This window comes from Anolis carolinensis, unplaced genomic scaffold (genome assembly GCF_035594765.1).
Source record: "Anolis carolinensis isolate JA03-04 unplaced genomic scaffold, rAnoCar3.1.pri scaffold_13, whole genome shotgun sequence".
In the NCBI taxonomy this organism is placed as follows: Eukaryota; Metazoa; Chordata; class Lepidosauria; order Squamata; family Dactyloidae; genus Anolis; species Anolis carolinensis.
In genome coordinates this window covers 5,496,412-5,510,160 of record NW_026943824.1, presented here as the reverse complement: position 1 = coordinate 5,510,160, position 13,749 = coordinate 5,496,412, and the positions used below count along the sequence as shown (strand labels likewise).

The 13,749-nt window shown below is 49.0% G+C and overlaps 1 protein-coding gene across 4 annotated transcripts in view; it reads right to left on the bottom strand.

Moving 5' to 3' along the window:
* Positions 1–13,749, bottom strand: part of rai1 (retinoic acid induced 1) — a 169,541-nt gene that overhangs the window by 24,551 nt on the left and 131,241 nt on the right. For all 4 annotated transcript variants that reach the window (XR_010001210.1, XM_062964699.1, XM_062964700.1 and 1 more), the window contains one exon: positions 630–6,261. Coding sequence is in view for 3 of the 4 variants with exons in the window: in XM_062964699.1 (XP_062820769.1) it covers positions 630–6,245 (5,616 nt within the window). In the remaining variant the exon portion in view is untranslated. The remainder of the gene's footprint in view (positions 1–629; positions 6,262–13,749) is intronic.

The window sequence follows — 13,749 nt, the reverse complement described above, 5'->3', positions numbered from 1 at the left end:
TTGCCCTATATGTACATAATGTGATCCGCCCTTCGGGGTGAGAAGGGTAGAATATAAATATAGATCAGGCCTGGGCAAACTTGGGTCCTCCAGGTGTTTTGGACTGCAACTCCCACAATTCCTAACAGCCGGTAGGCTGTTAGGAATTGTGGGAGTTGCAGTCCAAAACACCTGGAGGACCCAAGTTTGCACATTCCTGGTATAGATGCACCCCATGTCCTTGACCACCACATGCACCCCATGTCCTTGACCACCACATGCACCCCATGTCCTTGACCACTACATGCAACCTATGTCTTTGACCACCACATGCAACCCATGTCCTTGACCACCACATGCACCCCATGTCCTTGACCACTACATGCAACCCATGTCCTTGACTACCACATGCAACCCATGTCCTTGACCACCATGTCCTTGACCCTCACCAGTGAAACACCTACGGTCAAGCGGCACACTTTTGGGGTCTTGTTTTGGCTTCCCCATCGTCCCCACTTATTGCATTTCCCCATCCATCTCCCTCCACAACCCCAAACGTGGCCTGCCTTGAACCACCAGGACGGACGTGGATCCAACACTATGTGACTCGTGGCTTCTGCTTCTAGATACGCCAAGGCAGAGGGTCTTACCAAGTTGGCAGCCATCTTTATAGCCTCCTGCAGTCCATAGAGCTTCCCTGCCACCAGGTAAACCCCCGAAGTCCATATAGCGCAGGCCTCGTGGACCCAGTGCTCCTGCGTGTCGCCGGCGGGGTCCGGGAGCGGCACGTCTGCTTTGCTGCATTCGTGCCGCCGGGGTTTTTCGGAGGCGGTGGCTGCTGCTGTATCCTCTCCCTCTGTCCTCTCATCGCAGCAGTAGCAGCTTTGTAGTTTCCTAAACATCCCCCTCGAGCTCGAGCGGAGCGTGCTCTGCTTGGCGGATTCGGCCCCGGTGTCCAACCGTGGCGACTTCCCACCCGAGCAATTATTATCCGTGGACACTTTGAGGAGGGACAGAGAAGGCGGCTCCTCGCTCAGCCCGTCCACCTTGATCTTCTCTTTCAGCCTCGACTTCTTCTTCGGCAAGCAGTCCTCGGGGTAGTACGGCCCGCAGAGGTCCCCTTGGTCTTTGTAGTTGGCCGGGTTCCGGCACAGGCAGCAGACCAAGCAGGTGGCGTTGAGGGTCTTGGAGACCACCGGGCCGAGGTGCATCGTGGACGACAGGGGAAGCGTGGCCCGGGACGACAACGCCGGAGCCGACGAAGAAGTGTGCTGTTCGTCGTGGAGCCTGTTCTCCTCGGTGGGGAAGTTGACCACGGTGCAAGCGGTGACGAACTCGCCTTGTTTCTCCACCCGGACGTACGGGGAGAACGGCGCCGCCCGGGTGTCCGTCCGCAGCCGCTTGCACGACACGTACTTGAGCCGGATTTCGGGTTCGGCCGGGCTGAGAAGAGGGGCCTGTTGTTGGTGACGCCGCTTGGCCCGGTTTTTACACCTCGAGGGCACGTTGGGAGCCTTGCGGCGGTTGAGATGCTTCCGTTGCCGCTTGGTGTAGCCGTTGTAGCTGGCGTGGTTGTTGGCCCGCTGCTTCTGCCCTCGCGAGGACCTCAATTCCGAAGCCTCGCCGTTCCCGAAGGCTTTGTCCTCGGCCTTGGGCTTCTTCCCTTCCCTTTGTTCCTCTTCCACTTTCCCTCCTCCGCCTCCTCCGGCCCGGGATGGGAGAAGCAAGGCCGGGCCCAGGTGGGAGCTGTTTTTAGCCGCTCGGAAGACGACGGCCGCTTTCCCTTTTCGGTTCCTTTTCTTGGGCAGGAGGCCCACCACGCTGCTGCTCGCGGCCATGCTGACAACAACGCCGCCGCCGCTGATGCCGATCTCAGGAGACGGATAGGCCTCACCCTTGAAACAGTTGGAGGAGAGTTTCTTACTGTTCATTAGTTTCCCTCTGAAGGATCTGTTGTTCGGGTTTCTGCATAATTGCTCGGGGGCTGGAGCAGCGGGAGCCTTTTGTGACACGGCCTGGTTTAATGGCCTCGCGGCTGCTTCCCCCGCCGCCGCCGCCGCGTTCTTTGAGGCCTGCTCCCTCTCCGGCAGGGAAGGGCTGAGAGGATTACCGTGGGAGGCGGCGGCGGTGATGGCAGACGCCGACGCTGCGGCCGTTCTGCAGGCAAACTTTTTCAGATTGGGGGAGGTGATCTTCTGCACGATGGCCTCCAGCTTCAAGCCCCGGCCTTTCCTCGGGGGAAGCACCTTCGTCTTCATGGCGCTGATCTTGGAGCTGAGCTTGAGGCAGACGGCGTTCTCCTTGGCCGGGAAGGACTTGAGCGCACCTTCGCCAGGACTCTTAGCCGACAGCTTCATTTTGGCCTTCTTGGCCGACGGTATCCTTTTGAACAGGACGGGCGCATTTCCTGGCTTCTCCTCCTTCGCGGTGCTCCTCAGAACCAGATTCCGCTTTTTGGCCGGCACCGGCGGGACGAAGGTGGACTTCCTCTTCAGGGCATGGAGTGGTCTCTCAGAGACCTTGCTTCCCATCTTGGACAGCTTCACCCTTTTTCCCGGCTTACTTTCCCTCTCGGGTCTAATCTGGGGGCTCATCTTGAAGGAACCAAGCAGATGGTTTGGGAAAACCTTCTTGGGCGGCTTAGTATTTTTGAGCTCTGGATCCAAAGTGCCTTTCTCTTTCCTCTTCTTCCCGTCGAAGACCTCCTGGGTCCGAGTTCTGGAGCGAAGGATCATGGACTGTTGGTCCTTTCCTTCTGCTTCCGAAGGGTTGCCTTCTTTGAGTTTATGACCAGCAGGGTCTTCGTTCGGTACAAAATTCGGGACCAAAGAAGGAGACAGATTACCGGGCTTCCCGTTTGGTTTTCTTGCTTTGAACGTTGCTCTCTGTTTGATGACACAGGGCGACTTCTTGCCCAGCTTCTCTTGAAGGGTCGAAGCTTTGGCACCTTCAAGTGGGTCGGGCATCTTGGGGTCGGTCAGCGCAGTAAAGGAGCGGGTGCACATCCTAGCTGGGAAGCCTTCGGCTGGAGACCGGGGTGTTGGGCCATGAGTAGTCTTACTTGGCATTTCAATTGGATTATTTGGACCAGAGCATGCGTTGGCCACCATGTCCGCTGCCTGGATGCCCGTACAAGGGCTCGACATCGGTTGGATGGGGTCTTCTCCTCCCGAGAGCCTCGAGTAGACCTTCTTACTGCGAAGGCTCTTGCCCCTGGACGTTGGTTCGGATATGATCGGTGTTTTTTCCGGAGAGATCTGCTTTTTCCCCGGTGAGTCTGCCTTGCTGGGAAGGACGTTGTTAACTCCCAGAGTTTCCTCCTCAGGCTTCAAGTGATGGAGAGAAGATTCGAACCAACTCTTCACTTTTGTCTCTGTGCCCACCGTTGGGCCCAAGAGCATGACGGATTGGTCAGAGAGATGTGAAGAAGGAACGGCGTTCTCTTTTTCGACGGTGTTCGCCATCTCCTCCGCTGAACCCGGTGTGTCTTGGAGGGAAAGAGCCGGAGCGTTCTCTGCCTGCTTCGGTGTGAAAGCATCGTAGGTCAAAGTCTTTTGCTCGGAACTGGCGAGTTCACACAAAGAGGAATATTCTTCTGGTTCCAAATCAGATTCTTTAAGGTCTGGAGAGGACATCATTGGGAGTTCGCTGAAGTCTCCACCAGAACATGACTGTCTGGTGGTGTCTTCCAGCCATCGTTCACTGTCTGCTCTGGTGGCTTCTTCATATGTTGGGTTCTCTCCCTTGCTTGCCTCTTGTTGCTGTTGTTGTTGTTGCTGCTGTTGTTGTTGTGGGAATCCTCCCATTTGCTCAGGCTCAGCTGGGTCTTCTGTATCACAAAGGTTCAAGCAGCACTCGTTTTTTTTCTCCTCAGAAGTCTCACTCAGTTTGCTGGAGAACAGGGCCTTGGAAAGATCGGACGCTTGAAGGCTCGACCCAAGTTCTTTCCATGTGTCACTGAGGTTTTCGTCTGGCCAATCAAAATTCTCCATGGCATTTTCAGAACTGACCGAATTGGCCGTGGCATTCGAATAGCAGCTGAAATTGGCGGCCTCAGAGCTAGAGGTGGCCACTGGGATGTTGGTTTTGGAGTCGTACCCAACCGAGCTTGTCGTTTTTAGGGAATTCTTTGTCTCTGTGGTTGGAAATGCTACCTGGGGGTTCTCATATACTTCTTCAGTAAAACCCTTCCCAGTATTCCCTCCCAAGGCTTTGTCTAACTTCAGGGGTTCGGTGATGGTGTTGGACTCCCCTGGATTGGACCACGGGCTTTTGACCACGGAATCCAGGCAGGTCCTGTGGTTCTCCAAGTGGAAGGGGGATTTGTTGGGGTCTTTGTTTGCAGCAGGGGAATTGGACCAGCCTTTGTCGGCTTTCTCGTTGATGGCGTCTTGCAAGCCAATGATTTCGGAGGCGAGCTCCTCTTGGGAAAGCGCACTGAGGAGAAGTCTGGGGCCGTCCCGGTCGTTGGCGACAAACTTGGAAAAGGTCTCCAGTGGGAGGCTGGTGTGGATGCTTTGGAAGGAATCGTCGGATTTGGTCGACATGTTGTCTGGCGAAGTAACGGAGCACGTAGAGACGGACTCGGGCTTCGCCTTGGCGTTGCTGTTGGCACGGGCCGGGCTGCGGCTTTGGTTGCAGTACAGGAAACCCCTTTCGAGTTGTTCCTCAGATCCACTCAGATAATCAGCATCCTGGGTTTCAGCGTGGACTGATTGTGGGGTGCTCAGAGGATCCGAGTGGGGAGTCCCCGCTTGCTCAGCTGAGTAATTATTACCTTCGGGGCTGCAGTGCTGACCCTTGAGTTGTTCGGGTGTCCTGGGTGAACTTTTGATCCCTTTCTTTTGGGACATCCCTGTGGATTTGGAAAGTAGGAGTTGCTGGACGGTGTTGGAGATGTTTTCAACTTGTGAGGTGAGTGCCGTCAGGCTCTGGAGACTCAGATCGGACAAGAGGTTCTCGGCCATTTTTTCCTTTGGTATGTTCTTACAATTCCCGGGTGGCTGGGTATCTGGGCTTGCCCCGTCGGTCGGCGACGGGTTCAACAAAGGCATGAAAGGGCTGTGGTCGGCGAGGCTCGTTGGAAAGGCTCCGGTACTCAGAGACTGTTGGGTGTATTGGAAGTTCTCCAGGTTGGGCATCAACGGGGAAGGAGTCGAACTGTAGGATGGTGATCGGCCAACGGAACGGGCCGGAGAGTGACCAGAACCAGGGCTGAACGTTTGGTAATACTGGTCCGGTGTCCTCACGGGTGGATCGGCTTGGCAGTAGCCCTGTCCTGGTGGGTTGTAATGTTGATATTTTGCTAGGTTTTGATAATGCAGGGCCTCCTGAGGGTGATGTCTTCCTTGCATGGATTGTTGCTGCTGCTGTTGCTGTTGCTGCTGCTGTTGCTGTTGTTGTTGTTGCTGTTGTTGGTCATAAGCAATTCGGTTCGGTTGGTAGCCGTGTAAGCTCTGAACCCGTTGCCCGGAGGAGAGATTTGCGGCATTTCCGAGGCTCCGAGGTTCATGAGGCGGCGGAGGCGGCGGCGGGGCCGAGGGCGTGCTACAACTTTTGTACGGGTGAACCGCCTGGTTCCCGCTTTGCACAGCGGTGTACGTGGAGGTGGCCGGGAACGACTGGGTGAAGTGCGGCCCTTGCGGGAACGGCATCGGGGAGGCCACGTCGTTCGGGATCTTCTGCCGCGGGAGCTTGGGGTACGTCATGGCGGGCGGCTGCGGCTGCGCGAGGTGCAAGGAGTGAGTCCGGAACGGGATTTGAGGGGCCGGCTCGTGGTATTGCCTACTCCCCGTCTTTTTCAGCATGTTTTCCTCGTATTTGGCCACCCCGCCGGGCAACGGCGGCGGCGGCGGAGGTTGTTGTTGCGGAGACCCCCACGCCTGCAGACCCTCCTCTCCGGAATAACGGGCCGGGTAAGGACTATTCTCTTGGATGGCGTAGTTGGGGTAGGACGGCGGCCGAGTGGGGAGCGGCGTGCCCCGCAGCGGCTTGTTCCCCCGGTGATACTTGTCCACGGCGCTGTTCTCCCCGTAGCCCGGGTAGGGCAAGGGCGGCTGCGGCTGGGCCTGGCCGTAGTACTCCTTGGCCACCATCCTCTGACGCTCGCAGTGCGGCCCGGCCTGGCTTTGATGCCTGTAATTCTCCAGGCGTGAGGACGAATCTTGCGACGACGACGAGGATGAGGACGACGAAGACGAAGGAGTCGTCGGTTGGTAGTTCGGCGGGTTGCCATGGAAACCACACCTTTCGCGAAAGGACTGCATGGCTGGGGCTTGTTATCTGTGGAGAGAAAAGAGAGAGGATTCGAATGAATGGATTTATTCTCCCCCACCTTCCTCTTTCTCTCGCTACCTTTTCACCTTGCAATTTTTGGGCTGGCGCTGCCTTTTTTTTTTCAAACACGAAACGCACAGACAAACACCCGAAGCGAAGGCTTTGGCACAAAAGGAAAGAAAGAGGGAACTGCATACATCGCTTATCCGGAAATCCGGAATGTGCCCGAATCCGAAATCGTCCATCTGGGTGAATGAGAGTACTACACTATTGCTTTTGGATGGTTCTGTGTACAAAAGAACTGGGTTTCGTGCACAAAATGATTGAAAATATCAGATATAGAATTACAGTAGAGTCTCGCTTATCCAAGCCTCGCTTATCCAAGCATCTGGATTATCCGAGCCATTTTTGTAGTCAATGTTTTCAATATATCGTGATATTTTGGTGCTAAATTTGTAAATACAGTAATTATTATAACACAACATTACTGCGTATTGAACTACTTTTCTGTCAAATTTGTTGTATAACACGAATGTTTGGGTGCTTAATTTGTAAAATCATAACGTAATTTGATGTTTAATAGGCTTTTCCTTAATCCCTCCTTATTATCCAAGATATTTGCTTATCTGCCGGCCCGTTTAGCTTGGATAAGTGAGACTCTACTGTATTGCTTTTGGATGTTTCAGTGTACAAAGACACTGGGTTTCGGCTGGGTGCACATGATTGAAAATATCAGGTATAGAATTACAGTAGAGTCTCACTTATCCAAGCTTCGCTTATCCAAGCCTCTGGATTATCCAAGCCATTTTTGTAGTCAATGTTTTCAATATACAGTAGAGTCTCACTTATCCAAGCCTCGCTTATCCAAGCCTCTGGAATATCCAAGCCATTTTTGTAGTCAATGTTTTCAATATATCGTGATATTTTGGTGCTAAATTCGTAAATACAGTCATTACAACATTATAACATTACTGCGTATTGAACTACTTTTTCTGTCAAATTTGTTGTATAACATGAATGTTTTGGTGCTTAATTTGTAAAATCATAACCTAATTTGATGTTTAATAGGCTTTTCCTTAATCCCTCCTTATTATCCAAGATATTTGCTTATCTGCCGGCCCGTTTAGCTTGGATAAGTGAGACTCTACTGTATTGCTTTTGGATGTTTCAGTGTACAAAGACACTGGGTTTCGGCTGGGTGCACATGATTGAAAATATCAGGTATAGAATTACAGTAGAGTCTCACTTAATTCAATTGTTGGTGGCGTTCAAGGGGCTCTTTGATTGTAGGTGAACTATAAATCCCAGCAACTACAACTCCCAAACATCAAGGTCTATTTTCCCCAAACTCCACCAGTGTTCAAATTTGGGCATACTTAGTACTCTTGCCAAGTTTGGTCCAGATTCATCATTGTTTGAGTCCACAGTGGTCTCTGGATGTAGGTGAACTACAACTCCCAAACTCAAGGTCAATGCCCACCAAACCCTTCCAGTATTTTCTCTTGGTTGTGGGAATTCTGTGTGCCAAGTTTGGTTCAATTCCATCATTGGTGGAGTTCAGAATGCTCTTTGATTGTAGGTGAACTATAAATCCCAGTGATGGGTGTTTGTGCCAAATTTGGTCCAGTGAATGAAAATACATCCTGCGTATCAAATATTTACATTATGGTTCATAACAGTAGCAAAATGACAGTTATGAAGGCACAACGGAAATACAGTAGAGTCTCACTTATCCAATGTAAACGGGCCGGCAGAACATTGGATAAGCGAATATGTTGGATAATAAGGAGAGATTAAGGAAAAGTCTATTAAACATCAAATTAGGTTATGATTTTACAAATTAAGCACCAAAACAACATGTTATACAACAAATTTGATAGAAAAAGTAGTTCAATACGCAGAATGTAATGTTGTAATTACTGTATTTACGAATTTAGCACCAAAATATCATGATATATTAAAAACATTGACTACAAAAATGCATTGGATAATCCAGAACGTTGGATAAGTGAAACTGTAACATTATGTTTGGGGGTCACCACAACACGGGGAACTGTATGACATTAGAAAGGTTGAGAAACCACTGTGCTAGAGTTACCAAAAACTTACTTTGGAGGACCTAGAAAAATCCTAATGATCCTCTCTAGGCATTTTCTGGGTCCTCCAGGAGAACCTCTTGCAGAAGAATATCATAGAATTGCCTGGAGGGATACAATTAAGAGAAGCCCACCATCCGGCCTCTGTGGTTTCGTGAGCTCTGCCTTGGAGGCTCTTCAAAAAACTCCCTTCCCAACCGCCGCACTTTGCACCACCATCTGGAATCGGTCTGATTTTTACAACAGGCGCCTATTAGGAGAACGGCGGCCATAAAACCGTCCTGGGTTTTGCAGCAATCCCTGGCGGCGGAATGAGCACCCGCTGTTAGCTCCAGCTTCTGCCAACCTAGCAGATCGAAAACATGCAAAATGTGAGTAGATCAATAGGTACTGCTCTGGCGGGAAGGCCTTTTAAAACTTTCCACTATATTGTCATGGTTTGCAAAGATACTATATGTACGTTAACTGGAAAAAAATCAAATGCATGAAGCTAATTGGTTGTTTGCAAGGACCTGGGAATGGGTTTGCAACTGTTGCTGTCCTGCTGCTGGAGAACTGGTTCGAACAGGTTTCTCTGTGTGTGTGAGTGAGTCTTCTGAGTACTGGCTAGAAAGTAGATGGCTCTGTACTCAGAGAGGCCTGATTATTTCTGAGGCCTTGTTTGCTGCTGATCTTCACTGAAGCAGATTTAGGGACTAGCAGTTTGAAAACATGCAAATGTGAGTAGATCAATAGGTACTGCTCTGGTGGGAAGGTAACAGCGCTCCATGTAGTCATGCCAGCCACGTGATCTTGGAAGTGTCTATGGACAACGCCGGCTCTTCAGTTTAGAAATGGAGATGAGCACCAACCCCCAGGGTCAGACACGACTGGAACTAACGACAAGGAGAAAAACTTTACATTTAGTTGGCAGAAGCTGGGGCTAACAGTGGGAGCTCCCCCTGCTCCCCCAGATTCAAAGCGCCAACCTTTCGGTCAGCAGGTTTAGCAGCTCAGCAGTTTAACCAACACACACACCTACATATCTTAATATTGTTGACTTTTATTCATATAGATTTATAGGTAAAGGAAAAAGTTTCCCCTGACATTAAGTCCAGTCGTGACCGACTCTGGGGGTTGGTGCTCATCTCCATTTCTAAGCCAAAGAACCGGCGTTGTCCGTAGACGCCTCCAAGGTCATGTAGCCAGCATGACTGAATGGAGTGCTGCTACCTTCCCACCGGAGCAGTTCCTATTGATCTACTCACATTGGCATGTTTTTAAAACTGCTAGGTTGGCAGGAGCTGGAACTAACAGCGGGAGCTCACTCCGCTCCCCGGATTCGAACCTGCGACCTTTCAGTCTGCAAGTTCAGCAGCTCAGTGCTTTAACACGCTGCGCCACTGGAGGCTCCGATTAAGATACACGCCTACGTATCTTAATATTGTTGACTTTTATTCATATCTATATATATAAAAGAGTGATGGCATCACGGCGACCCCCAAAACAACAAAACTACAGGCCCCCCAACCTCGAAATTTGACGACACAACCCATCATCCACGGCTCTAGGTTGATACAACAAAAAGAAAAGAAAAATAAAGTCCTAATTAGAGAGAGAGGAATAATTGCTTTTATCCAATTGCTGCCAGTTAGAAGGCTAAGCTCCTCCAACTTGGTCTCCTAGCAACCCAATAAAAAATAATAAAAACACTAAAAATTAATACAATAAAATACTATAATAACAGAAAATAACTAAAAATAATACAAGAAAATAATAAAATATAATAAATAAAAAGATAACTTACAATAAAATTAATTAAAAAATACAAATAACGTCAAATAAAAATGACAAAACAATTTTTAACCAATACCACCACCACTTTGCCACAGCAACGCGTGGCCGGGCACAGCTAGTAGATTTATATTCTGCTTGAAATATTTGCAGTTTCCAAAACGATGCAGAGATTCCCAACCGAACCCCCCGACTAACTGCATGCACAACGGAAATCGATAGATCGAGAAAGAGAGAAACAACAAGGAGAGAGGCACGAGAAAGAGAAATAAAAGCAAGGGGAAAGGGTTAGCCAATGCAGTGAGTCAGCTGAAACCTCCCCAAGGCCTTTTCTGAATTGCGTTTCCAATTCTCCGCTGCAGAAGCCATTCATAACAGCAGGATATTTTTTTTCCGCTCCCAAAGCGAAATCCAAGGCCTGCCGTTGGCCTTGGATCCGTGTCTTTTCTTTTGGACGCAGGCGAAAAAAAGCAGAGAACCCAAAACACGCCCAGGGATTTCTGCTCGAAAGAGATGCCGAAAAATACGGCGTGGCTTGAGAAAAAGGCCTTTTCAAGGCGAGACAAACACGTCTCGGCTTTCGAGCCACGAGGATGGAAAAAGTGAGAAGGTCTCCCGGGAAGCAGAGAAGGATGCTGCAAAGACCTCTTAAAATGGCAAGGGTGGGATTCTGGTTGAAACTGAATTAACTGAATTAACCCATAAGTATGTTGTCGGAGGCTTTCATGGACGGAAACATTGGGTTGCTATGAGTTTTCCATGTTCCAGAATCATTCTCTTTTGACATTTCGCCCACATCTATGGCAGGAGTTACAGACATTTTTTTGTACTGAGCATGTTCAGACTCAGGACTCCATTTTAAAGTCAGTGTGCATCAGACCTCAATTAACTGAATTAACTATGGGGCAACCCATAAGTATGTTGTCGAAGGCTTTCACGGCCGGAAACATTGGGTTGTTGCGAGTTTTCCGTGCTGTCTGGCCATGTCCCAGAAGCATTCTCTCCTGACGTTTTGCCCACATCTATGGAAGGAGTTACAGATTTTTTTTTTGTACTGAGCATGTTCAGACTCAGGACTTCATTTTATAGTCAGTGTGCATCACACCTCAATTAACTGAATTAACTATGGGGCAACCCATAAGTAGGTTGTCGAAGGCTTTCATGGCCGGAAACATTGGGTTGCTGTGAGTTTTCCATGTTCCAGAAGCATTCTCTTTTGACGTTTCGCCCACATCTATGTTCAGACTCAGGACTCCATTTTATAGTCAGTGTGCATCAGACGCCAATTAACTGAATTAACGTCTATGGAAGGAGTTACAGACATGTGTTTGTACTGAGCATGTTCCATTTTATAGTCATTTATCTTGGATAAATGAGACTCTACTGTATACTATATGGACTATTGATTAAGAATGATACTCTTTGTACTCAACACACATACATACACCGCCCGCTGCATACAAACATTGACTTTTATTATATATACAGATAGATATAGATACAGTAGAGTCTCACTTATCCAACACTCGCTTATCCAATGTTCTGGATTATCCAACGCATTTTTGTAGTCAATGTTTTCAATATATCGTGATATTTTGGTGCTAAATTCGTAAATACAGTAATTAATACATAGCATTACTGCGTATTGAACTACTTTTTCTGCCAAATTTGTTGTATAATATGGATGAGGGGTTGTGCTGTCAATTTTCGAGGTTGTGCGGTGTTTAGTTTTGTTGTTTTGTCGGTCGCCAGGATTCCATCACTCTTTTATATATATAGATATTGGATTACATTTATTTATTTATTTATTTATTTTATTTTTCAAACTTATATGCCGCCACTCCCCTAGGGCTCGGAGCGGCTTACAAGAACCGGCTAAAATCAACAATTTAAAAAAAAATCTTAAAAACATCTTTAAAAACATCCTAAAAGCACCTTTTAAAACATTTCTAGTTATAGTGGCCTCTTGCCTTTATCATTTCTTCTTTCCAATAAGGTTACGATTGCTCTTTATTTCCAAATGGCTATTGCCCCAGAGAGTGGGTGAAATAGTCCCAATAATCTCAGAATGGGAAAGGACTCCAAGGGCCATTCAGTGCCAGGCAGGAGCACCCAGTCAAAGCCCTCCCGACAGATGGCCATCCAGCCCCTGCTTAACAAACCTACAGAGTCAATAGATACTCTGCTCCTGTGATGACTCATGGGCCTTGTAGTCCTGTTCCTAGTACTATTGTGGCAGACGAAGAGGAAAACATGGGGTTTTTGCCGGTTCAGCAAGAGCCGGAGTCTCTTCACCTGCAGGATGTTGATGTTTGCCCTCAAGAATTCAGCCAAACAGGCCTTGGGCAGAACTCCCCCCCGTTTCCCAGAAAAGAATCTTATTCCAGAGAAAGGGGAATCAGAGAAGCTCAACGGAGGAGTTTACGCATTGCTGCCAGAAATCAAGCTGATTAGCTTGCTTCCCTTGGGAAATTCTAAGGAGTCACACATCTGGACAGAGTTGGGTTTCGCTTCTCGTTCTCTAGGGAAAGAGTTCTGTTGGCGGGAAAACGAGACCCAATATAGGTGGTTGGCGCAAGGAATTCTTTGCGGAGTCAATTGATCAGCTTCAGGAGAGAGATCGTGTGTGGACTTCGTACCCCAGTTCCTTGCTTCCCGGATCAAGTTTTCAAGCCTTGCCTAGCCTTGCAGTTTTACCACGGACCCTGCTCCACGCTCATGTTTTGCCTTTGTTTCCAGTTATGAATCTAGCCAAGAATCAAGTTTAATTCCAGCCTTGTTGTCAAGCTTCATTGAACTCTAGGACTCTGCTAATTCCCCACACTATTGCTTGGCAAATGTGTGTTTCGGTCAAGTGGATTAAAACTTTGAACTCTAATATCTTATATTGGACAATACATTTCTGGACTATATTTGACCTCTTTTGAAAGGTCTGCTTCTGAACTATATTCTTCACTTGTTTTTATTGCTTTTATATATTTCTTTAATAAAGATATTAGATAGAGATTGGCCTCTGCGTATGGTTATTGGTGCTCTGCTGCCAGGGTTCTGACAGCTCCACATCTCTTGTCATTTGCCTACAACGGAATAATATTGGGGATGCAACGGAAACGTCACTTTGCAGACGGAGCCAACGGAGCCAGGAATTGCCTGGTAGCCGGGTGGTCGGAGAGCGGAATTTGGCACGGAACGGACGGCACGCCGCTTGCTCCTCTCTGCAGCTGGCATGCCTGAGCATTGCCGCATTCAGGCCCAGAGTCGTTGGCATTCCGGAGAGGAGCCAGGGAGAGAAAGGAGGAGGGCGCCGGGCCCTGGCACCACGTCCAATCCGACCGCAACGGTGAGCATCCGGAGGCCGATCCTTGGCAAGCGACGGCAGGGATTATTTTTAGTTATTTTACGCGACCCTGTTGCAATCCCCACTCGTGAGAGTGAGAGCGGAAAGCAGCTGGAGAAAAGGCAGCCGAGAGATTGCCAATTTGCAGGATGGGTTTATACAGACAGAGGCCGGGGAGCTTTCTTCTTCAAAGCCGGAGCCGTCTGAAGCCTTGGCTGTTGGCGAGCGTCTCCCACAAGGAAGGACGGGAACCTTCAAAACCGTGACATTGAAAGCAAGAGCCTTCCC